Source organism: Homalodisca vitripennis, chromosome 3 (genome assembly GCF_021130785.1).
Source record: "Homalodisca vitripennis isolate AUS2020 chromosome 3, UT_GWSS_2.1, whole genome shotgun sequence".
In the NCBI taxonomy this organism is placed as follows: Eukaryota; Metazoa; Arthropoda; class Insecta; order Hemiptera; family Cicadellidae; genus Homalodisca; species Homalodisca vitripennis.
The window spans coordinates 59240287-59266946 of record NC_060209.1 but is presented as its reverse complement, the minus strand read 5'-3'; the positions used below and the strand labels follow the sequence as shown (position 1 = coordinate 59266946).

The following is a 26660-nucleotide window of genomic DNA, read 5'->3' as shown; positions in this document are numbered from 1 at the left end:
TGATTATAAAATAGGAATTAGAGTTCAGTAACAAACATATCCAACAGTTTAATTACAATTCATCATACAGAATCAAATGACATGGCTTCGTTGTGGGCGTGATAGAGTGTCAGCTGCAGGGAGGTCGACCTTGGCCCACTGCTGCCTCTCACCTGAAGCGAATATCCAGTAGAAGAGTGCCCCCACGAGGTAGACAACGATGGTCACGTTGAACACAAACTGCCACTGGTCCACACTCTACAGTATAACACACAATATTCTAAGAGTACAATTGGAGAAACTTGGACTCAATTCAGTCCTGATTTCTGAAGGAGGCCACCAAAAATCTTTTAAGTTTATCGTTATCATTACTGTAACTGGTAATTTTCCAATCCAAAAAAATAAAATGTTTGGAAAGAAATTTACTTATAGGCTCAATGTTTAATTCATAAAGTTGTTATTTTTGTATTTTACGGATACAACATAAGGTGATTAAGTTTTTTCTTATAAAAATATTCTTTTTCAAAATCTCAGAGGGATCATGGCCCCCATCCTCATCCTCACATCCTCAATTTGATCTTTTTTATTAAATGTCTCGTATATTTCACACTGTCGTAGTGTGCCGCAAAAGATAATATTTTTAATTAAAAATTAAATTTCCATTCCAATATAATATTTAATGTAATCCTCAGTTGTGATCAACCTGGATCAGGTGTTTTTACCGTCACTGCTGATAATGTTGTGTGCAGTGCAGAGGTGTACAGGGGAAAACCTGTAGGACCTGTGCACGTGTGGGAATACGAACTTTTAATATTTCTTTGTGAAATGAGTGCTTGTTTGTTGTACACTCATATTATGTGTGTTATATGATTTTAAATGCAAGAACAAAGCCATTCAGCAGATCCTATTTTATTCTGTAGTCTGATGATGGAATGATTTCGGAAACATGTAACTTTTGACGACACCTTATGGTTGTTTTTGGATTTCACTGAGGTAAGAATACCTAATTAATTGTCTACTTAATCCAAAAGGGACACTACCAGTGAATTCAAAATTCTGTTTTACACATTACGGAGATATGGTGGGAAGGGTTGATTCAATGTGAATGTTGAGTTTAGCTTCAGTTCACCGTTTTTGTAGTGCTGTGTCTGAAATTAGACCATAAATAAAGTCTGTGGCACCATCAGATTACAGACTCTACTATAAGAAGAAGGTGAATTAGAGCTAAACTCAACATTCATACTTCTGTTGCTTTATTGAATTCTATTGTGCATTTAGGTTTGTAATCTATGTTCTACTATGGCTGAGTTATCTCTTACATTAGACGTCTTGTATGCCTAATGTGACTAACAGGTGTAAATGCTGAGTGTGTAGTTTCCCAGTGTAGCAAATAAATGTAACTTCCCGTATAAATGGAAAAGTTTAAGTAATAGTTATATAAGAAGTACTTTTTATGTTAAAGCATCCTAAAAATGATAAAACCTAAATTATTCTTTTGTTTTATTCTTACATTCAAATTTTTGTGATTTGGTCTACAAAAGTTATATAAAATGTTTTATATGTTTTACAATAATACATGCTTAAATTATAATAATCATAAAGTAGTAGAGAGGATAACTAACCCCTTCTCTGATAATGTAGCTGATAAAATATGGACCCAGAAGACCTGTAACACATGCAAATGTGTTGGAAAGTCCCATTAGAACACTGGCATGCTGAGGCGCTATGTCCAGGTGGTTTACACTGAAACACAAGGACAACTATTAGTTTTGTGACCAACAATCCACAAGTTGAAAAATATAAGATCTACTCGCTCTTCTTACAATAAAAATAAATAATACCACTTCGGACACAACATTTGTCTCTCATAGGCACGAGTTACATTAAATTATAAAACTAATTCTCAAGGGAGGATGATAAACCTTCTGTCTGGTCTTATCTTCCTTGCGATAGCTTGATTGAACAAAGAGTAGATACTCAGTAAAGTTGTATATACATTGGTTCATCTCTTCAGATACAGTCTATCAGCAGATTTCAGTTATCACTTTGTCACAGTGTACCCAGGTGATATTGTGACCTCTACTCTTTCTTCGAGTACCATCTCACCCAGTGTAGAAAGTGAATAGAAAATCAATTACTCTCACACTTCTTCCCAAGTAGATCTGATAGACATACAACATATCTAAATCTCCTCATGAAGCAGTTACTTTTAAAGGAAAGGTAAGACAGTTACGTTATTCAAACACCTTCTGTTGATACAACCCAATTATCCAACCACTGTAAGAAAAGAACACATGCGATCAGGCTGTGCACTGTGTCATGTGTTTATCCACACTTAACGTAGGAAACAAGGGTTCAGAGGGAGGGGAAGGCTATCTACTTCACCACCACTCTGGTAGGCTACTAACACTTTTATATTGCATTGTTTTGGCCTTTTAGAAAATTGTGTAATATTTTACCATCTGGAATTGTTTACATTACTGAATGCTGAACATTATATAAATGGAGGTTGAAACAGTCACCACCTTCAAGTGAAAAAACTGTAAAATATTTAACAAATTAAATGATTTCTGATATGAAGGACATTGAACAATGTAGTTATTATGTAATAACTACAGCTTTGACAATGCTCTTAGAGGTACTGCCAGTACAACTAAGTATAGATGCTAAACTCTTCAAGTTGAGAATGGAATACATACTTACCTCTTTACAAAACTATATACAATACTGTTGTGGCCAAAATAATAATATTTTAATGTATCATTTCGAAAAGAACTAATGGTCAAAACAGTAAAATTTTCACTAAAAGAAAAAACTACTTATCTTAGCGGTTTTAAAAAGTCAATATGATTTTCTTTCTAATTTATTATACTATACATAGAATGAGGACTAATAGAGTCTTAAAATAAGGTTTTTTCTAAAGGTGTGCTATATTAATAACTCGTATTTATTTTTATTTTCTTGAAGCTCCTCCTATGTAAATATACTAGACTTTGAAATATACTCAAATAACATCCAAAAAACAAACAAATTCTATTTTGATATTATTACTTTCAGTACAGTCCAGAGTAAAGTCACAATTCTTTACTAATTTATTTATATTAGCCTAGATTGTAGTAGAAATATCCACCATGAAACTGCTTCAAAAATGTAGCCAATAGGGTGTTTGTTCAAATTGGTATCATCTTTTATAAATGTACGTCTCTGTCACTTGAAGAATATAGAAACATCACAATGTCGAGTAAGAGATGGGCCGGTGGTAAATGTGTTTCTCTTGACATTACATCTGGTCCTGAAAGAGAAACTGTGGAAATAAATGAAGATGTGGCTCAGGAACAGGAAACCCAAAGTGGGATAATAAAACCTTTGAATGAAGATCTAGGAAAAACCAATGAGGAAATAAGAAGAATCCAAAACCATATCATACAACTGAAAATTTACTACCAGTACTTAGAAACCCATGAGAGTGTTAGAACAGAAACTTTATAAACATAACACTACAATAAACAATAAGTCTTCTAACTGAACACTTCCAAACCAAACCAAGTTTACTTGAATCATACATTTCCTGCTATAAAGTCTATACCAAACTGCAATAGTACAATAATAGGAAACAAAAATGGAGCTTTGAAAAATGTAAAAATAATGATTGGACCTTTTCCCTGGCCGTGAAAGGGAAAAAACGCTGCAGCTTAAAACTTAACGATCATCATTAAAAGGCAAGTCAAATTTTATCACCTTACCATTTGAAGTACTCACAGTTGATGGATCTGAGGAATTACTCGTAAGTGAGACTCTAAGTGAAGTTGACTCAGACAATTCAGATAATGTGGGTAAAATACTTATCTGTGCAGATAGTCATGGGTGACACTTGGCTTGGTATTTAAATGCAACACCCATGAAGCTGTAGGTTTTGTTAGGCCAGGAGGATGGGCAAAAGAGGTCCTAAACTGTAAAATTATCGAGGGTGAAAATCTTCAGCAGGGTGATGTGTGGGACAAATAACGTGGCTAAACATGAAGCTCAACAGGTAATAGTCAATATATTTACTTTCAACAAGGTTAAAAAGGACATTATTTTGGTAGATCTGTTAAACAGGTATGACCTAATGGAGTGGTCTTGTGTGAACAAAGAAGTAAAAAAGACTAATTCACATCTCAAAGAACTTAGTGAAAAGTACTCTAATGTCACTGTGGTGGAATCAAGTAAAGCTGACAGACATTTGCATACTCGTCAGGGCGTACACTTCAACATGAGAGGGAAGAGGTGGCTTGCCAAACTCATAGCTGAGGCAGTCACTACCCATAAGGACTCACAACAGCCTCATAGTCTGAGCAATGAATAACCTTCTCCTCCAGGCACTGATTTTCCATCAGGAAACTTCTCACTCCAGACCTCCGGCCAACAGAAATAGAAAAATCAATAAAGCCTCTTCTTGGTATATTTACTTTGAATATCCAGTCCATTAGAAATAAATTTGATGTATTTTGTATTTTTAAGTAGTATTAAATGTGATATTTTGCCACTAAATGAGTATTTGCTCTACGAAGAAGAATATTCTATATATACCTACCACAGAATTATGTAATCACAAGGATTTACTGTAGGCAGAAATTAAAAAATATAGGTACTGTTATGTTCATAGAGAAATGTACTGAATTTAATTATAAAAATTTAGATCAATTTTTTTCTGACAGTGATTTTGAAGTTACAGCTGTTACCCTGCCTAAAATTAATTCAATAATTGCCATATTGTATTGTGCACCAAATTCCAATACATCTGTATTTACAATAGATTAGAAACTTTTTTATTGTATTTAAATGAAAAATACAATAACTTTCATTACGCAATCAAACCAGATTTTGACATAAATAGAGGACAAAATACAGGAGATACTCAATTATGTTTTAATCTGTTATGATCATTAAACACGCATTGGTTTTCTGAAGAGCCAACAAGAGGGATGCATGTTTAGATAACATAGTTACAAACATTGCTAGAGTTCAGCTGGACTGTCATATTATAATAGAGCCTCACACATCCGATCATGTAGGAGTATTTGTTAGGTTTCAAACATTTGTTTTTGATGATAGGTGAAAGATAACTAAAAATATGACATGGAAGTACTAGAGCAGTTTTAAATTGGAGAGAAAATACATCACAAATAAACTGGATGTAGCATAGTAAGTTCGCACTATAGAAGATGCAAATGACTTCTTAAATTTAATATTGATAAATTCTTTTGAAGAAAGCTGTAAAATTACGGAACTAAAATTAAGAAGTTCTAATAGATTGAATATAAAATGGTTCACTCCAGAGCTGAAAAGATTTAAAGAATATGTAATTACTTTATATATAGGTTTAATAACAATATAAATACAACTAATGACATTGATTATAGAAATGATTATTTATGGGCTAAAAGATTATATAGGAAGAGAATAACTCATGTTAATAAAATAGTAAATAATTACATTTCATTGATGTTCATAAAGAATTGGATATAAATAAAGTAAATGAAATATGGATGCCTTAGAACTGGTAAAAAACTATGTTTTAAATTGAAATATTAGCTTTAATAATATTATTTTCATGTAAAATGTAATTCAAACAAATGATATAATGAAATATGTATCTATATTTATCTTAGTTCATCTAAAAGCCAAGACTGCTATGGGTTTTCTAATTACGCTATTACAAGTATAATTGATTTAATTGTTGAAACACTAACATAATTATTTAATATGGTGTTAGATCAGGGGTTACATCCAAAAACACAGGTAACAAAAGTAACTCCAATCTACAAAAAAGATAATAAGTTAAGTCCATCTAACTACATACCTATATCCTTACTATCTATTTTGAGAAAAATAATGCTTTCTTTAAATTTTAAAATTTATAAAGATGTTAAAGAAGTTGTTAGGAATACATCTGGATAGTAAACTTGGTTGGGACCATCATACAGGTCATCATACCTGTATTGAACAATTATGTAAGATATTGTCAAGAGTTGTCTATCTATTACGTAAATTAAGAAATTACATTAACTTAGACATGCTAATTTCAAGATACATGCCCATGTATCTATGGGTAATGAGAAATGTACCACAGATTCTTGTTAAATTTTCTCTTACTTTGTTGAAGACAATATATATTTGGCAATATTTAGAGGTAATGATAATTAAAATCCAAAATTTTGATAGCCTCTCTCACAATCACAAGAAACAACTCAATGATCCCAATATGACAGAGTAATTAGTTTCATAAATACTATTTACTTGATTACGCTATCAATGAATGATTTCTAACAGTTGATGTTGTGCTAAGGATGTTGATACAGCTTGTCAGTAATTAGTTACCTGAAGGCAGCCCAGGCAAATGCTGACAGCCCTGTGGCCATTATCTGACACAATAATGCACCGTTAGCAGAGTGTAAGTGTCCTGCAAGGAACAGTAATATCGCCTGACTTATGAAGGCACCACAGTTGAAAACTTTCCGCACCTATAACAAGAAGAAACCTATTACGTAGTCTTAATAGAAGAAATGAAAAATGGAGTGCTCAGGCCAAGTTTTACACTGACCCATAAAGCAGACATAATATCACATTTTCATTATAAAATACACACAATTTTGCTTGCTGTGTATAAAAAACCTTCTAAAGCCATTAAAATTAAGCTTTTACTTAAATTTAAAATTTCCAGCAATATTTTAAAGTCAAAAGTATGAAATGTTTTAAGAAATACTGTATAAAAAGTATTACTCAGAGACAAAATATTCCTTCCATCTTAGTAGGAAGAAAGAAAGATTTACCATGGCTGTCATCTCAAAATGTCAAACCAAAGGAGCATTATTAGTTTAGACCTTTAATTCATATAACTCTGATGACACAATGCCTCTCAAGGTTGGCATGTAATATGTAAATATAATTAAAGTTGTTTGTAATTGCTTAATTACTCTATAGAAAGTGTCAATTTTGATTAACATTGTGAAATACTGATATAGAAATTTTGTGGAAATGTGAATAGCTGCAATCTTGAATCCTTCTATAGACTAGCTAACAAACCTATGCAAGCAATATGTAAGTACTATCTTGTATCAAACTTAATTTGATACCACTATAGTACATTACATATCATTGCAAGCCTGGTCGTATGGGCAGTTACCGCACCCCACTTCGCCCTTCACCTTGCAGTGTTGCCACATTGTCATATCAATTGTTCTCAGTATGAAGCATCACGACGATTTCTCGCTTCATTCTGGTTGTTTACATCTGATATGTTCTTGGTGTTCAATTATTTTATATGTTTTTGTTTTATTATTATTTATGCTCACATTCTGTGTAAGCATTAATTTTAATTGTGAAAGTAAAGGATTCAAGTAGATGAGAAATAAATATGAACTGTAACAATCAATTAATTGTTGAAATCAATTGATTATTCCATCATTAGCTAAGTTAATCTTTTGTTACAGCTGGCAACACCGCACCACAAGCCAGGCTTTCATTGATATGTCTCGTAATAGAAATTATGGCAATTACAGTGTTCACTATTATTTTTTCAATGTTACTATATACTACTCAAAATGTATGGTCATTATCTGAAAAGTTCACAAGTTATAAATATTCCTTTCCGCTCAGTCATAAAGGAACAATAACCCTCAATGTTGGCATGTTAATTTAATCATAACGATTCAAGACTAAAACCTTACAAGAAGTAAAACTTATAGTAAAATACGAGCAACACAAAGTTTCCAGTTTACTTGTGTAGTAGTGAGCACTTCTGTGTTCCTCAACCAGTCAGCCAATGTTCCAGCAACCGGCATGAGGACAGCCATCAACAGATGCGGCAGGAACGATATGAGCCCGGTTCTATCTATCTCGTAGTTGTAGGCATCTGTAAACAAAGGCATTGTCAACTATAACTAATCAGTCTCACATTTACAAACACTACTATTTACTATTTAAAAATTGTGTGGTCATTAAATTATCACTACAAATATAACTTTGGTAATGGTCTAGATATCTCCAAGGTTCAATCAAATATAAAACCATGGATAATACTATAAATAGTGCCACTTCACACCTATAATTTGTATAGGTATTCTTAATTTTATTGTACTTATAAGTATGCAACCAGAAAAAGTCCTGGCAACAAGCAGACTGATTTGAACTCTTTTTGGTTTTTTATTTTGGCAATTTTCATTAAATATACATCGAAAAGTTTCGAACTTGTTCTATCTTGGTCTCAATATGACCTTCTTTTTTTGGATGATGTATTACAAAATATACTGCCCAATATGGCAATATGCTCTTACCCTCAAACACGTTAGCTCCCTCTCAATTTTATTTCCAGTTTTGCAGGAGTGTAATTAATTTCTTCATTTAAAGAATTCATATTTATTAAAAAATTCAACAATGTTACTATTGTATTGGAGTAGTATGTATTTACTCTTACATGTGCGTATGTTTGGTGTTTTGATATATTAATTTGTCATAGCAAATATCCTTTATGAAAATATAGGGCTTTGTATTTTAAGAGAATCATATTTAATTATTTCTTTAATATTTATTTCTTTAGTCTTGTATCCAATTACAATAGCACCTCGATTATCTAACTTTGGATCATCCAACTCCCCAGGTCATCTGACCATTTCTATCTGCACTTTTAGCTGAGCGGCGTGCCAGTGTTATCTGTTGTTAGTTTGTTTTCCTGTCACAACAAACAGACATCTGCAGTCTTTTCCATTGTCAAGCCCCAAGTTTTTATATTTTGTTCAGCCAATGATGATGCTGCTAAAGAGATTGTTAAAGAGTTTGAAAATCTTCTGTCAGAAAATAAAATTGTAGCAGATTAACTCTCTACCATTGATAATTACTAAAAGACAGACAGGCCTGTGCTACAGGTAGCAACACCAGTGGTGATCTCAAAATGCTGTTGTTTGTCATCCGCAAGTCTAAAATGCCTAGTGCTTTTATAAACATTAATACATCAGAATTACCAGTTTACTGCTTGGATGGATTTTTATTTGTTCAAAATATTGTTTTTTACAAATTTTTACCAGCTGTAGTAAAGTACTTCAATTCAAAAAAATCTGAAAGTTTGTGATGCTTTGTTATTGGACAATGCACCAAGTCACCTCTCTGAGTCTCAACTTAATCGTAGTGACTTTAAAGCTATGATTTTGTCTCCCCACATGACTCCATTGATACAACCAAAGGACCGGGGTATTATTGAGTGTTTCAAAAGACTATACAGAAGGAAATATGTCAGTGAATTGTTAGAGAAAACAGAAGAGGGTTGTAATCCTTTTGAAGCAATGGCAAGCCAAAACATTAAGTATACAATTTATACAGTGCTCAAGCTGCTTGGGAAGATGTTAAGATAACCACTTTAAAAAAATCGTGGAAGAAGGTTTGTCCAAGTCCAAACTAGATACCAGAAACTGCAGACATTCCCTAGTCAGACACTACGCAATTTGTCCGTGATCTGAAATCCACTCAAAGTGATATCCAATCTTCTGACATTGACAAATGATTGGCTGATGCGGACATAACCAGTGTTACAAATTAAAATCTTGCAGATGAGCATATCATTGGCATCATAGTGCAACAAGTTAGTGCAGAAGAAGAGTCACAGAAGAAGAGAAAGAGGAAGACAAAAAGATTAGCCATACTGCAGGAATGCCTTCGAGACTGTCCCAAAGTATTAGGAACAACAACTGCCATGGACGTTATGTGGGCAAAGAAGGGGTGTGGTGCAGCACCCAAGGTTTAAAAATTCAAACAAAACAAATTTAAAACTTTTACAAGTAGTTTAGCATGATTTAAACAATTTTTAATTGTTTACTCATAACTTAAACACATTTTGATTCCTTATGCATATTCTTAAGTTACAGTACTGTATTTTTTATTTGAATACATTGTTTGTATCATTGTAAATGACTTATTCTCTCCTAAATATCCAACTATCTTGCAGACCATCCAGTAGATCATGGATAATCGAGGTGTGCTACTGTATGTTTCTATTTTTATTTCTACAGATTAAGTCTAAGAAATTGCCATGTGGCTCTAGCTTTACCTATTTAAATACAAAAATTTCATTTCATTGAGTTTACATCACTAATACAAACTTGGTTGAAGGTGTTTGTTATTTTCATCATTAAAAACTAAATTGTCTACTTTAATAATATTATTATAGTGAATCCATTTACTAAATACAGCTATTTAATAAAGGTGATACCTCTCATGAACATCGGCAGCTCAACGACCAGTATAATGAGGCTCCAACTCATGCAGATGTGAGCCACAACTATGGCCCATACAGGCATCGACATGACGAACTTGTCCCAAGGATAGATAATCTGCATAACAGTCAAATGTTCAATTCCTAAAAAAAATGTTTTTTAAGGAGTCCATAAACTATATTTTAATAAAAACATTTTAATTAGATCTTCATATTTTTATACACTTGTCTCGCTTTCTGATATTAAGGTTTAGATCCAACTCCCCTTAGTTCAATGCTTTGGAACTACGAGTAGTTTTGGGATGGGGAATTTTAGAATAAACATCTCTCATTTCAAAACTGTTGTTTAAAAGTGTTTATGGGCAACTATAGGAAGGAAATTTGTCAAAAGAAGAATGTCAGCAGCCTAGAGTGAGACATAGTAATGACATCAAACACATTATTCACATATCCTGCAAACAGGGAGAGACAGACCGACAACCATACAGAAAAGAAATGTGTACAACCCTCCCCCCATCCTATCTAGAAATGAAATATCATGCAAAATTTAAATTCTGTATATGACTGAATTGTTTTCAAAATATCTTACAAGAAATTAGGCTACATATGCTACTGTTTCATTTCGTAAAATGGCATATGATTGCACTCTGTGTACTAAGTTATCAATTCTTTTCATTGTCATCATGGTCACCTCTAAAACCAAACCAAACGAGACAAACCCGATGGAGTAACATGCACAATGTATTATTGAACTCGATGTAGAAGCTTCATGCCAAATTTCAAGTTTATAGATCAGTTTGTTCTCAAGATATTACGCAGAAAGACAGATAGGCAGAGAGAAATTAAATTTGTCCGGTTTCTCAAGTGATAGGCTTTACCAATAAGGAATTGTACCATTACCTACATGTTTAGGAATAAAGTCATTAGGTCCACAGTCAAGATTCTCTTTCAGGAACTTTAGTTCCTCAGGGGAGATGTGAGGATCGTCTTCCGGTTTGTCCTTCACCACAGTCCACCAAACAGCACACCATATTAAACCGATTATACCTACAAACATTAAACGTTATAATTAGATAGTATCTACGTGCAATCTAGTGTTTTAGATTCCAAATGTACAGTAATATATAAACTATAAACAGTTTGGGCATTTTTTTGGAAAAAAATCATCTATATAAACTTAATAATTTTGTTATTAAAAAAACTTACACTTTAAATTGTTTTGTGTATACCATTGTTTCCTTGTTAAATAGCCATCTTAATTATGTCTAAATTCAAAATAAAAGTATAAATTATGTCTTAGATTTCTTGTTTGTCGAGATTTATCTACCAGAACAATTCCAGGATCTCCGTTATATATAGCTATGTTTTGTTTTAAAGTAAAAATGAATCCACAACTATTTTTCTCTGGTTATATCATGAGTGGAAGGACTATCTGGCTGCATAGAACAATAAAACTTTGGTCTTCCTGGTTCACTGAATTCATATAGCTGGGCCAGAAGACCCTCATAGCCAGCAATTGTCTGTATTTGTTTTCTTTCAGGTTTTCAAAAACAATGAGTTTGTCAAACTCACCTGTGATGTAGAAGATGTACGGCCAGCCTAGGGTATTGGCGATGAGGCTGCAAACTTTGGAGGTGACTATGATACTAAAATAGTTGCCTGAGAAGGCGATGGAAACTAGCAGAGCTCGCTCCTGGGGAGGCGCCCACCGAGACCAGACGGCGATAATACTCGGATAAGTGACACCCTGACACAGGCATGAAGATTAGTTCACAGGGGGGAGACTTACAACTAAATAAATGTACAACTCTGAAATAATTTGAAACAATAACGTGTTTTTAGTTTATTTTCTTAAAGGCTTATGAGGGGCTGACTGGAATGAGTAAACAGAGCCCAAGCAGGATAATTTCACTTGGTGATTGCTGAACTTACTGCACTTACAGAATTGTTTCTACAAGATTTCTAAGTTTTTCTAATTGGAGTGTTCGAAAGACAAAATAAGCTGATACAACATAGTATCGTAGAACATGACAGAAAGTAACATCTTCATGGCACTTCTTTGCAATGTTACTGCCCCTTTGGCCTTATAATCAATAAGGGGATTGATTTTAAATACACACCTTACTTAAATAAGGGGAACCTATGTACTAAGTTTAAAATATCTAGAATGTTTCTATCAAGAATTATGGCACAGAGGGAGAGTGAACTAAATGACAGCCCAAGCAGGAGATTGCACTTGGTGATTGCTGAACTTACCCTACTTCAAGAATAGTTTCTACAAGATTTGTAATTTTTTTAAGTTACATTGGAGTGTTAGAAGGACAAAATAAGCTGATAAAACATAGTATCGTAGAACCAGAGAGAATGTTACATCTTCACTGCATGTCTTTGCAATTTTACCGCCCTTTGGCCTTAAAACAATAAATGTCTTCCTTACAATAAGAGCAACCTATGTACTAAATTGAAAATCTCTTGCATGTTTCTATCAACAAGTACTATAAAAGATTTTTGAGAGGAATGAAATGCAAAATGTAAGAGAATATACACAATTTTAGACGTATTTTATGTTAAAACAATGCTAATGGAAGTTAAAATTAAAAAATAATGAAAGTTTAAAATGGACTCCCAATACCGTGTCAGCCAATAAGAAACAACTTGACTAGCGCTGATATGTATGTTGCATCCAAGTAATCAGAAATCATAAATTCTTTATTTACAAAATCTTCAAGAAATGTAATGGAGCCAAGTTTACAACAAAATAGATCGAATTTGTTTTTTACAATGAGGGTGAAGAACTCTTGAATTGTGTAGACTTATCATCCCACAAGCCAAGTTGTACAGTTGTCTTCAAAACGTTGTTCCTTGTAGGCGTTTCATGTTCTCTGGTAGTGAGTTGTAGAATTTCCAGGTTTTTTTTAGTATTGAGTAGTATGATGAGGAGGAAAGTGACAGAAATTAAGGTTCTGTGAACTGTAGTTTCTTTTAAGGGAACTTGAATGTTTTTACTATTTTCCATTTTAAGGCAGATGCTGTAAACTAGACCTGTAGTAGTGTCCTGTTTGAAAAATGAGTAGAATTCTTTGAGCACAATCAACCAATGATAGTTAATAGTGACAATAGCAAGGCCCAATTCCTTTTTATCTAGGGATAAAAATCTGTTATCATCCTACACCATTTTAAATTTACGATAACATCACTAATGACAATGTATCAAACAGCCCATTAAGACGGTGCTTATGTATATTTGTAATAAATTTAAAATGCTCCTTTATATGTTTTATGATTTTTCATGAGTATTTGTAGGATTTTCATCGCATGTACCAGAAGAGTAATGTTTTTGTTTTGTCTGAGAAAATTACATACAAATCATACATTGGATCACTCTATAGTATATTAGAATTGGTTAGGGAGTAAACATTCAAAATAACACCTGCTATTAAGATAAGGTAAGACTTACTCACCTTGAAATAGCAGTGACGTTTATATTCACTGAGTTTATGCCAAATCATGAAATTATTTAAGTTTCGGAATTCAGTGACTTTTCTACTTCTCAAAGTTTATTAACAAACTGATAAAAGTTTACATAACAAAAGAAAAAAATGTCTATCTTGGCATACCTCAAAGAGACCTTGCATGAGTCTGATGGTTATCACCAAGTAGAAGCTGGTGTTGGCCATAAGAGGCGTGAGAAGAGTGAAGAGGGCTGTAAAGGCCACCCCTACACCGAACACTCGACTGCCACCCAGACAGGCACCTAGCCACCCTCCTAGAATCTGAGTGGTGACATATCCGAAGAAGAACGCACGCAAGATATTTGATTGATCCTGAATTTTCCAGCTGAAGTCTTGTTTCTAAAATCATAAGCACAAAAAAGGAGATTTATAACTACAAACAGAATCGTGTCAACATTTGGGTCAGTATTGTTATGGGATTGTTTAAATCACAGCATCATACATTAAAGTGTTGCCTAATTGTACAGTTAATTGACAAAATATATTAAGAAGTTTAGAAAACATACTAATTTAAATATAATAATAATATTTAAATGATTTTGGTGATACAATAATACGTAGTTTGCGGAAATACATGATTTTGTATACACATTATTTTAATACATCTACAGATGCTCCACTGTTGAATCATGCATCAGATATTAATTTAATTTTTTATCTTTGCCGCATATGTTTGAACATTTAATTACAATGTGAGCAATAAACTTTCTGTAAGTTGTCTGAAGATCCATATCCTATTGCCCAAAGAAATGTTTTTCAATGCTCTTAAAGAGTCCTTTGGAATGAAACCTGAGTATCTCTCTAAGAAACCAGTAGTAATATGGTCCTGTATATTAAACTAAAATGCGTACGGAAGATTAGCCAACTAACAATCCCGAAATGTAAATCCAGACAAAAGAGGATCCGGGCATTTTACCATTTATACCATAATCCAGTCCCACACAATGGAGGTTCTCAGTAACTGTCTTGCAACTTATATTTCGATCCAAAGCTATAGTATAGTGATATTAGCCAGTTCTTATCTCATAGCTTATATTTCGATATAAGGATATTACAGTGGAGATTTTCCATAGCTATCATGCAACTTATATCTTGATCTAAAGCTGTATACTAGCCAGTTCTAAACTTGTGTTTTTATCTAAGATGGATATATCGAAGAATCCTGTTCCATGTTTACTCAATTCTTTTGATTTTTCATTAACACTTACATTAATTTATGTTTTATAATGAACGAATTGATACAATCGGACATTTCATCTTGTAAATTTTACACTTTTGGTACCACAGTATAAAACATTAACAATACATTTTAAAAAAATAAACAAAAGTACCCAACTTTGGCAATCGTATATTGTTTAAAAAGACCAAGATGTACCATTTGAAAAGCTAACATTTAAAAATCATCCCGGGGCTTGTATTCTTAAATATCTCTAAATCCCCTCCTCTTCTCTAATAAAAGAATCCTGTCACACACACACACACACACACACACGTAATTTCATACTTCAACACAGAACACTACTAAATTGTATCTCCATCACTGGTTGTGATGGCTGATGGCTCACCTCCACAACTGTTCCGTTGTCCAGGGTGACATTGTGGTAAGAGGTCATGGGACCAAGAGCGTAGGAGAAGTTCGTCCTGAGGATGTTCACATTGAAGAACCCCAGGAATGCGAGGAATGTCACTAGATGACGTCTTCTCTTCCAGAACATCCATCTGTGCTCCATGTGCCTGCAACACAAGTTAAGGACGAATAATATAAGTTTCAGCTAGCTGCTTGTTCAGTTAATATAATAGCTCATCTTCATCACTAATACCACGTTTTCTCACAACATTGTCAATAATTGAACAATTGGTGTTATCAGATCGCCAATGAGTCCGGATCTCTTATCTTTGACGTCCAGCCTTATCTGATTGCAAGATTCGACCTGTCCAGCTGAGGTTATTACCTGCCGTTCTAGTTTTCTTTTATTTGTGACGCTTATTATTTTTATGATTTCAAAAAGTCAGAAATGTGTGAAAAGTGCGGTACAAACTTCGTTGTTTCTGATGTTGTGGCAAAGTGCGTTGAGTGTAAGCGCTGCTTTCACCGCGCGTGTTCACGTGACGGTATCACGCAAACTTATACGAAGGGCAAGCATAGGTCCTGGAAGTGTGGCAAATGTGTGGAGGAAACTGCCTCGGTTTCATATATTTGTACCAACGAGGATGCTGATATAAAAAAATCATTGCAGAACTTCTTTAGTCTTTCAAAAAAGATATCAACAAGAACACAGACGAAAAATATCAACACGGTTTTAGAATCTGTCAATTGTTTATCGGTAGAGGTGAAAAACTTGCAGTCCAGGGTGTTCGAGCTGCAAAATTCTTAGCAGAAGTTGGAAGCCCGCTGCAATGAATTAGAACAAATAAACAGAAAGCTAAATGAAGGTGCGAAGTTTAAACAATCAGCTGCAAAACATCGAGCAGCACTCGTCTCGGCCAACATCGAGATCGTCGGACTGCCAAGTACACATGGAGAGGATATTATGCTTTTGTCTTCAAAAAGTCGCTCACACCATCAATGTCCCATTCAGAAAAGAGGATTTCTCTATCGCTCACCGGCTGTGTCTCTTCTCCAAAAAGCACATCCATCCGCCAATAATTGCGCAGTTCATCTCCAGGAAGGTTAAAGAAGAATGGTTGACGGCTGCAAGGAGGAAGGACATCAACACCTCTGATATCGACCCAGCGCTGATCAACAGTCCGGTGTTTATTAATGAGCACTTAACAGCCCACAACAAGGCGATTCTCGGGCGAGCACGGAGACTCCAGCAAGAGAAGATCAGTTTCGCGGGGTTCTTCAACGTAAAGATTCTCGTCAAGGTGTCTGAGGCTGCTGAGACTGAAAGAATGACTTCTCTCGCCGACTTCGACAATTTTGACCAGTAAATAACTATATTCCACACAAGATACACATTTTAGTTATGTTTGTTAATTTAAATATCTGGCATACACAATTTTGTATTCTATTTGTTTTTATTAGCTTAAAGAAAGTTTTTATTTTATACAAGAAATTAACCGTTTATTTTGATAAGAATGTCATCAAATCTGTCTAAATAAGAGTATATTTTATGTTATTATTCCTTTATCAATAGTATAGTATAAAGAGTTTATTTAAGTAAATTTTTTTAACCCTGTGTTCATATAATTATGTTGTGTCCATCTTCCAGTTTAGATTGGCAAATTCTTAGTTTTAATAATTTCTATCAATCGTATTTGTTTAAACTACGTGAGTAAATAGCATATAAATAGAATATTGTTAATTTAAATTAATTTATTCCTTCAAATTAAATTAATCTCAAACGAAAAAACCGTTTTTTTGTTTTTTAATTTTTTCTTTTACAAAAATGGTTCGATTGAGCTGAAAGTTTGATCAAATATACTTTGTGCTATTCTAAAAATACTGTATTTTTTCATTAAGAAATATTCAGCCGTTATAATAAAATTTCATTTCACTTGAAAAAAATTTTGATAATTTTCAATCACCATTTTGAAATTTTTTTTATCAAAAAAGGTTCTCTGACGGCTCATTTTTTTCGTTTTTTTTTTGTCTATTTTGAAGAAATTAAATAAAAAATATGTAGTTTAATTGAAAAACTGCAGAAAAATTGAAAATAAACAAAATATTAACATTTTTCATTATACGTTGTATTATTTACGTGGATGTATTATAAAACATTTATTTATTTGACCATTTTTAACTGCTATTTCTCCTGGACTATAATGGATTATTTTTAATAATCATATTTAAAACATTCAAGTTCTTAGTCCAATTAAATTTATCTTTATGAACTACAGTTAAACCATATGACGCTATATTTGTAATCATAACACTATATAGACTACTATTAGATATATTATATTCCAGGACTAATGTTATAGAAAACTTGTCTTTTTAAATGTATTGATGATTACTTCATTCTTTATTTCATTGATATATTTGTCTGTAAAGGATGATGTGCAGTAGCGTAGCCAGAAATTTCGTTTGGGGGGGGGGGTCCGAAACCGGGGGATCCGGGGACGTTTTGTGTGTTATTTGCCAATGAATTCACTGGTAAAAGGTAAATACCAAAAACATGGAGCTTTAGTAACTACGCCTTATAGAAAGTGGAAATATGTTATAGGCAAATTACACTCTCACAGCAACTCTAGTACCACAAATTTTCTTGTATAGCTACAGAAACTTTACGAAGTTCGATTCTGGCCGGGTAGAAGGCACCAAAGTGATAATAAAGAAAAAGAACACAACAGAGCTTCACTCAAGCGTATAATTGACTCAACTATATTCTGTGGAGAAAATGAAATACCCCTTCGGGGACATTGGGCCACTGACGGCCGAAAACCCTTTAGAAAAGAAGGGCGATTTTCGAGCGTTGCTCGGGTACAGATCAAACTAACACAACGGTCGGAAAATGCACCGGAAAAACTATACTGATTAGAAGTTCGGCCACTTTGGATTTCACTGATTGGGGTATTTATGAATGAGTTATAATGACGATTTTTTGTACCATTACACTGTAGACGAGTATATAATTATCGGAAAAATCACTTTCGGTCGGAAATGAAATACACCTGAAAAACTAATGATCAGAACTTCAACTACTTCGGACTTTGGTTATTGAGGTAAACGTGGTATTTTTTATTGAGTTAGGACGACGATTTTTTTGTTATCATTAAACTGTACTCGACTACCTATATAATTATCGAGAAAAAAAAACACTTCCGGTCGGTAAATACCGAAGAAAAGCTCTCTACTGATTCGTTTTGACGATTTTGGATTTCACTGGTTGAGTGGTTGAGGTAAAAGTAGTACTTATAATTAATTATGTTAGGACATTGAATTTAGAGATTAATTCAACGCCGACTAATAAATATATAATTATCGAGAAAAAAAAAACAAAATAATCACTTCCGATCGGAATATACTAAGGAAAATAAAAAAATACCTCAGTCAGTGAAATCCAAAGTAGTCGGAACTTCTTATCAGTAGAGTTTTTCCGGTGTATTATCTGACCGGAAGCGATTTTTCAATTTTTCTTTGATAATTATAAAGATCTGTATTAGTCGGCGTTCAATTGATACCTAAAATCAATGTTCTAACATAATTCTAAGTACCACTTTTATCTCAACGACTCAACCAGTGAAATCCAAAATCGTCAAAATCTGAATCAGTAGAGCTTTTCCTCGGTATATTCCGAGGTATATTATTAGAGGTAATAATAATAATACTTTTTATTGTGTCAACAATAATAAAAATTGTGTACAATCGTCAAATTAAATTATTTAGAAATATGTATATCTATTTTAAATTGCCCCCATTCATACCCGTTCATACACAGTCCACACTCATTCCTAAGACTGATACATACTTACAGCCATACGTTTTAAAATCTTCTAAATTTTACCACCAGAAATAGAGGATGACCGAATTACTTTAAATTTCATCCCAGCGGCTCATCATAAACTCTTCCACTGAATAAAACACCCTCGACGCCAAAAAGTGTCTCAATTGAGCTTTAAATTTTGTTGGTTCATTCAAATTTTTGATTTCCTCAGGAAGCTTGTTGATCAGCTTAACACCAACCTCGGATGGCAAACGTTTGAATGCGGCTGTTCTGTGCGGATGTGACCGAAGGTTGTCCCTGCCTCTTGTCCCATATTGACAGACGTCCCTGCCCCGGACGAACTCGCACTTAAATCGGCAGTACAGGGCGACATCGAGGATGTAGAGACAGGGCAAAGTTAGAAATCCAAGCTCCCTAAAGGCATCTCTGCATGAATTTCGGGATTTCAATTTTGAAATGATGCGGACAGCTTTCTTTTGACTTCTAAATACTCGCTCAAATTTGTATTTAGAACAGCTGCCCCATAGCCTCAACTCGTACATTAGATGGGGGTGTACAAGGCCGAAGTAGGCCATTTTTAGTACATCCCGGGAGCAAAATTTGAAAAGGTTCCGTAGAACATAAATGCCTGAAGAAACCTTTGAGCAGGTACTTTCAATGTGATTGTCTCAATTCAGACTTCGATTAAGGTACATTCCGAGGAACTTGGTGGAATCAGTTTCCTCTATGAAGACATCGTCCGCCATCACAGCAGCGCGATCCTCAATCTCTCTTTGCCGCAAACAGAAATTTAGTGCATTTGATTTGAAGTTGTTGGTCCTCAGATTTAATTTAGAAAAAAACTGAATACATGAATTTAGTTCTAAAAAGGAAATGATTTCTAATTCATGTTTTGTTGGAGCTTTAATGCAGAGCGTTTGTATCGTCAACATACTGGACCATTTTCCCTCTCAGGAGCGATGAGTTCCGCCTGCTGATGTACACAAGGAACAAGACTGGTCCAAGTATAGATCCCTGTGGGACTCCATAGGAAAAAAGTCGCTAATTTAAAGTGATTTAATTGTTTTTTTCTCGATAATTATATATGTATTAGTCGGCGTTGAATTAATACCTAAAATCACCGTCCTAACATAATCCTAAGTACCACTTTTACCTCAACCACTCAACCAATGAAATCCAAAATTGTCAAAACTTGAATCTGTAGAGAGCTTTTCTTGGTATTTACCGACCGGAAGTGATTTTTTTCTCGATAATTATATAGGTACGGTGTACAGTTTAATGATAAAAAAATCGTCGTCCTAACTCAATCGAAAACCCCACGTTTACCTCAATCATTGAAGTTCAAATTAGTTGAAGTTCTAATCAGTAGAGTTTTCAAGTGTATTTTCCGTCCGAAAGTGATTTTTTTCAATAATTATATACAGGTTTACAGTTTAATGACACCTAAAATCAACGTCGTAACTTAATTCTAACCAGTCACTTTACGTCCCCACGACGAATTTGAACGAAGTGGTCGCTAATTTAAACTGTTCGTCGTGTTACGGTTCAGGTGACTTTGCGACGTCACGTGACCGCGCTCTATAGATATACCGTGATTACACTACACTATCCGAAAGGCCGAGCCCAAAAGTATCGTTTGATACTTTATGATGAAAGGACAATTATATTTTTAACAACGGTCACTTCAATCAGTGAAATCAATCAATTTAATGTTTGTAAACAAGAGTAATGATAACTGTCCTTCTTTCTCCTGCTCCATGCTTTATTTTTTAATATGTCTTAAAATTTCGGGGGGGGGTCCGGACCCCCTGGACCCCCTCCTTCGCTACGCCACTGATGATGTGTCCTCAGCTGAGTGGGTGGTTTGTGTCTGGGATCCTGCTCACAAATAGGGACGATGACAGCTTTTTTAAATTTTCACAAGTGCTTAGAAATTCTGGTATTCAACATTTGTCAAATTTTTTCTAGGCCAGGAGAGCTTTGAATACCTAAAAATATTTCATTGCAATATTAGGAGCTACTATAAAATTTTAACGAACTTCTACTTTATTTAAATGATATGCCATGCTTAGATATAATTGTATTGACCGGATGTTGATTATGGGAGGGGGCGTTATTGGATGGTTTTGACATTGTACTGACGGACAAGCAACGTAAAAGGAATGACGGTGTTATTGTTTACTGCAGTAAACGTTTACTAGCCACGTTAAACCAAATACTAGCCACTGTCCCACAAATAACACACGGTGGCGTTTACGGTACTTACATGGAATTTAATTACTACCATAAACACTTTTACATACTTGCACTTTATCGTACTTCTGACACTGATTTAAACTTGTTTTTACCTGAGTTGGAAACTTTTCGTAATCATTTAGATAAGAGAAAGATGGGAAAATATTGGGTGACATTAATATTGACTTGCTTAAAAGTACTGCAACGAGCAACAGATATTTAAATATTTTGCTGTGATCAGGATTTGTTCAGTGCATTGCAGTGTCATTGCAACAAAAGTGACTAACAACTGCTCGTCATGTCTGGATCACATATTTCAGCTGTATAGACCTGTGAGCAGACCATCACGAACCATTTTAAAAACTATATCAGAATTTTGTACTTTTTTGTACCAATCACTGAAAAAAGTTATTAACCTAAATGGCTACATATTTCTACGTTACTATGGCATGAACAAAGTACAATCAGCTGTGCTCCAGAATGGAGTGAGCAACTACTACAGACTTGTACTAACAGTACTGGCTTATCACTGCCGCTGTACCTCATGCTGACATCCTCGCTGGCGACTCCACTACGCAGTACTACACGGACATGCATTTACTCAGCCGTAACCTCGCTCACTTGAACTGGGAACCTGTCATGAGTTGCCAGGATTTCACCCGATTTGATAAAAATTAATTCGAATTAGAGAAAAAATAAGTAAAAGATGAAAAAGAACCTTTTAATAGCGATATTTATCAATTTTTACGCCCAGACAAAATTTAAGTCTCTTAAAAAATATAAAAAACAATATTACAGAACACTACTTGACAATTCTCATTCATATATTTTCTAAACCTCTTCTGCAATTAATAAAGTCATTTTCTAAATCTCAGGGGGATGGCCGTAAGGAATCGGTGGAAAACCTTAAATGTAAGCACAGGTGCATATCATTTGAAAGGTTTTACTTAGTAGAATATCATGCCGCAAATTAGACCATAATACCGTCAAGATACCATGATGAGTATTTAATTATGCCATGTAAATCAACAGTTCCTGATGTTTTACTGGAAACAGATGATGAAGATGAAGATAGAGCATCTGTTGAACATTAAACTGTGTTGTCCAACTTTTGTGTTACTGTCAAAACTTAATTATTGATTTGTTTATAAAATGTATTAAATTAATTCCTTTCAAAATAACAATACATTTCTACTAGACGTCATCACTTATGAGGTTTTATAAGAACAAAACATTAACTTAGAAGTAATATTTGTAAAGTATAATTTAAGCACAGTGGCTTAAAAAATGTTGATCTTCTGTAATGATCAAATTGTTGTATAAAATAGATAAATAAAATGATTTTGTGTTCTGAAAATGTGGTGGAAACATTAACCCAAACGGAATGTAGCAACATAATGAATACAATCACAAAGTCATTTTCTAAATATCAGGGGGGTTGGCCGTAAGGAATCGGTGGAAAACCTTAAATGTAAGCACAGGTGCATATCATTTGAAAGGTTTTACTTAGTAGAATATCATGCCGCAAATTAGACCTCAAAAGGTTAATCCTAAAAAATGGAGACGCTCGAAAGTTTCAATGCTGATCTTATGTGCAGTTTCAAAAATGACGTAATTTCGTTGTAACCGTATCAGATGAAGCTACAACACTTCACACATGATTACTGTACACATTCGCCTACTTTAAGATGTATTCAGTGTCCTGCTATTCTTCTATGGGAAAAGTCCACGAGGAGTCAGTCAGTAGAACACTTTAAATCGTTTTAAAGGCCTAGTCAAGCAAAGAAGTATGCCGCAAACCGTACTTCAAAAGCTTGGTGCCGTCTGATAATCCTTCAAAAGCCGTACACAAAATGGTGGCGGTTCAAAGATTTTAAAATTAAACTGTAAATTCAGCAGAAAATTTAGGAACTTGTTTTAATTAATTTAATTTCTTATTAACAATTTTAGTGGTTCGTAACAATAGCAACCCTGTAATATAGTATATATTCTTATTGTTATATTACAGAAATGGGCTATATATAATGTATTAGTGACAGTATCAGGGCTATTCAGTGGTAACCTATTACCGAAATAACGTGTTACCAATAACACGCTGTTATTTCAGTAACAGCTGGTTACCGAGTAACAGCCAGGGCGATAGAGTGCAAGCATTAAGGCTAGGAACTGACTTCTATTAACGCTTTCCTGATATTAGGTTACTGAGAAACCAATAACGTAGTGGAGTGAGCTGGATGGTGCGGGAGAGGCAGAGAACAATAGATCATAAAGATTGATTTATTATCATAATAGAAACTGAAGTATTGTATTCCTTTTGAGTATTGTGCCTTATTTTGTGATTTGTGGTTGATTATTTCATGTGTCATTCTAAGCGGTCTGTGGTTGTACCGTCATCCTGTGGAATTTTCTGTTGATTATGTTTTAATGCATGACACACATTTAAATCATGTGTCAGAATTAAATTCAGGAATTTTGAAATTGGTTATGAAAAACAGAAGAAAAAGGACAAACGTGAAATCATATGGAGTTAAAAAGGTCTTGCGTATTGTGGATAAGATACGCAAATAGATCGATCTATTCGAAGTACAAGTAATTATAGAGAAGTAAGTGATGATGTTTTTGCCGTCTGATAATCCTTCAGCACCTGATCCTCAATCTCTACTGTAGCTGAAGGATTCGTTTTTGACATTAACGATCCAGGTGCTTGGCCTGTTTCGTTTTCAACTTTAAATTCGATCAAATCAGATAAAAGAGCCCTTTGAAAAAGTAACTAATTTTAATTTTCCTAGAAGTGTCACAAAAGTAGCAGGTAAGCTTATCACTAGCCGTAGCACCTTACCTCAGTAGCGGACTCTTCAATCTCAAGAAAAGTAATTATCTGATTCCCCGTATTAATGAGTCATGACTAAGATGGTTCCAAGGTTAGATAATATCAAAATTATCTTATTTGGTCTCGAGCTCCTGAAGCCAAAATTTAGTCCGTGGATTTTTCCTCCTAATATACCCAAGGATTGATATTTTCTGTGTACAAAAGTATCCTTAGCCAATAAACAAATTTGTAATTTGTTAATATGAATTAAACAGTCGTAAATACATACAAATGTTATTAAAGTTTACATAACACTGCGAATGTATGAATTGTAAGTGTGAATGTGTATAAATGTCTATTTAGTACTATAATTATGTATTATAACGATTGCGATACAATGTTACATTGTCAAAAAATACAATAAAGATATGATTATTAATATGTCGTTACAATTGTTCTGATCCTAATGTTATTTTAATATCCCATTTCCATCAGAATCTATGTACATCATGTTTATGTCCTATTAATAGTAAATTCCTAGAATGACGCGGTAAGGAAATCGAACAATAATTTTCTTGTTCGATGTTTTCAATTTCGTATATTCACTTCACCTACATGACGTTTAAAGTAATTTTATTTTTGAAGAAAAGAACTACTTTTATTTAGTGTATATTCATAATTGTGCTAAAGTTTCAAGGGAAGGTTTGACCCCATATAATGAGAATGGAAATCAACTCAAAACAGAATCAACTTACCCGTGGTGAAGAGGGTTATCCATAGCGCGCGCACAGACACCAACTGCGCACTTTCCTTGTTGTCGGTCCGGCGCATCCTACGTCACTTGCGCATGCGTGTTGCCAAACCGGGCCGCGCCGGCCGGGCAGTGTTGCCAGAAGTACGATAAACATTGCAAAATTACGACAATTCCGTACACCGGTACGATATACGATAGTATTTTATACCAAATTATACAAGGAGTGAGGCAGAATGGTTGCTGGAACTGGAACGTAAGGTGAGTAAACGTAATTTATTAAATAAAAATAACGTAGTTTTTCCTAAAATGTAAGTGGTGGGACAATTTTATCCGAAAATACGATAATTTTTCGAAGTTGTTAATGATCGAGTTTTAAAATTTGGCAACTCTGCTCGCCGCTTCGGACTGAGTCACTACGCCAGGTATTATATTACTGGTGCCTGCGGCTGCCGTGGTCACTCAATAGCTCGTGGTCACAATAGCTGTATAACAAAGTTGCAAAGTTTTATCAAATACTTCACATAACTGAGCAATGAGAAATTAAGTCACAGGAATTATTAATATTTTTAAAACTCATCTAAGAATATGTTAGTAGCATAGGAAAGTAGTAGTCATTGTTGTAAGAAGACAGTAATGACTATTGTAATTACTGAGTAAGGCTGATGTTTTTATCATTTCAATAGTAATGATATATTTTTCTCAACATCCTGTCCCTTCATCCATTCAAACGTGGTAAACCAAACTCACAAGAGTAGATCATCTTTTGCATAGTGGCATCGTTTATACCGTCCACTGCGATTTTCTCTTACTGCCCCAAAATACTTTCTTAGTTATGTTTATATTTAATTAATCAACTTTATGACTGCGATATATCATATAAGTATTCAAAGAGAAATATCATTTAAGTGTGAGCACTCATATAGGCTACCGCATGTAATATTTAATGAACTCAATTTTCTGTATTAGCTTTTAGCGATAGGTGTGAGAATATTAGAATTAGCTTGAAAAGAGCTTGAATTTGAATAATTTTAAGCAAACTTTTTTTGCCATGTAATTGCATGGAGAACTTGTATAACATATATCCAGGAAGAAAGCATACGTGTGAAAATATATCAGCCTAAAATGTCATGATATATACATATATACCTCAAATATCCACGCTGGTTTTAGTATATCAGTGGCAGAATATTGTGTGTCGGTATAGCTAAAAAGTGATTATGTAAGAAGGTCGACGTCTAGCTAAATCATATTAAGAGAGTAAGTAATATATTGTAAGTAACACTTAACTCCACTGTGTGGCTTTTCAATCTAAGCTTTATCGAACGGCATAATGTTCTACGCTCCGCAGCACCGACTAGATAATATAAAAACATTAATTCGAATAAACTATGGACGATAAATCAAGATGTACCACACATCACATGAGTACGCCATCGGTCCTACTAGAACAGCTCTCGAAACGGGCAATGAATTAAGCTATATGAAAGAATGTTGAACAAGGTGTATCGCCAACAGAATCGAATTATATTCAAATATCCAACCCTACACACGGCTTTATTAGAGCAAATTTTCCACGTTCTATGTGGGCAAAAGTTAACCATATACGCAAAGACAGGACGAAGTAAATGCGTCGGGTCTCTCTCCGTGCTGAGAGCTTACAATGCGACTGTGGATCACCGAGACAATCACTGATATCGTGTCAAACTGAAAAAACCGAGTCTAACATGGATACATCTAA

General features: G+C 34.2%; 1 protein-coding gene across 2 annotated transcripts; it reads right to left on the bottom strand.

Moving 5' to 3' along the window:
• Positions 1 to 23: 23 nt before the first annotated feature.
• LOC124356952 (vesicular glutamate transporter 1-like) lies at positions 24 to 25009 on the bottom strand. 2 transcript variants are annotated; one of them, XM_046808285.1, is made up of 10 exons: positions 24924 to 25009; positions 15300 to 15468; positions 13840 to 14073; positions 11795 to 11969; positions 11127 to 11269; positions 10220 to 10340; positions 7740 to 7873; positions 6340 to 6482; positions 1602 to 1722; positions 24 to 237 (listed from the first exon to the last, which is right to left on the bottom strand). In XM_046808285.1, the coding sequence occupies exons 1-10, from the start codon at positions 24944 to 24946 to the stop codon at positions 73 to 75; spliced, it is 1428 nt and encodes a 475-aa protein (XP_046664241.1). In that variant the 5' UTR covers positions 24947 to 25009; the 3' UTR covers positions 24 to 72. The 2 variants fall into 2 exon arrangements, with proteins under 2 accessions (XP_046664241.1, XP_046664242.1); XM_046808286.1 differs by lacking the exon at positions 13840 to 14073.
• Between the last annotated feature and the right edge of the window lie 1651 nt (positions 25010 to 26660).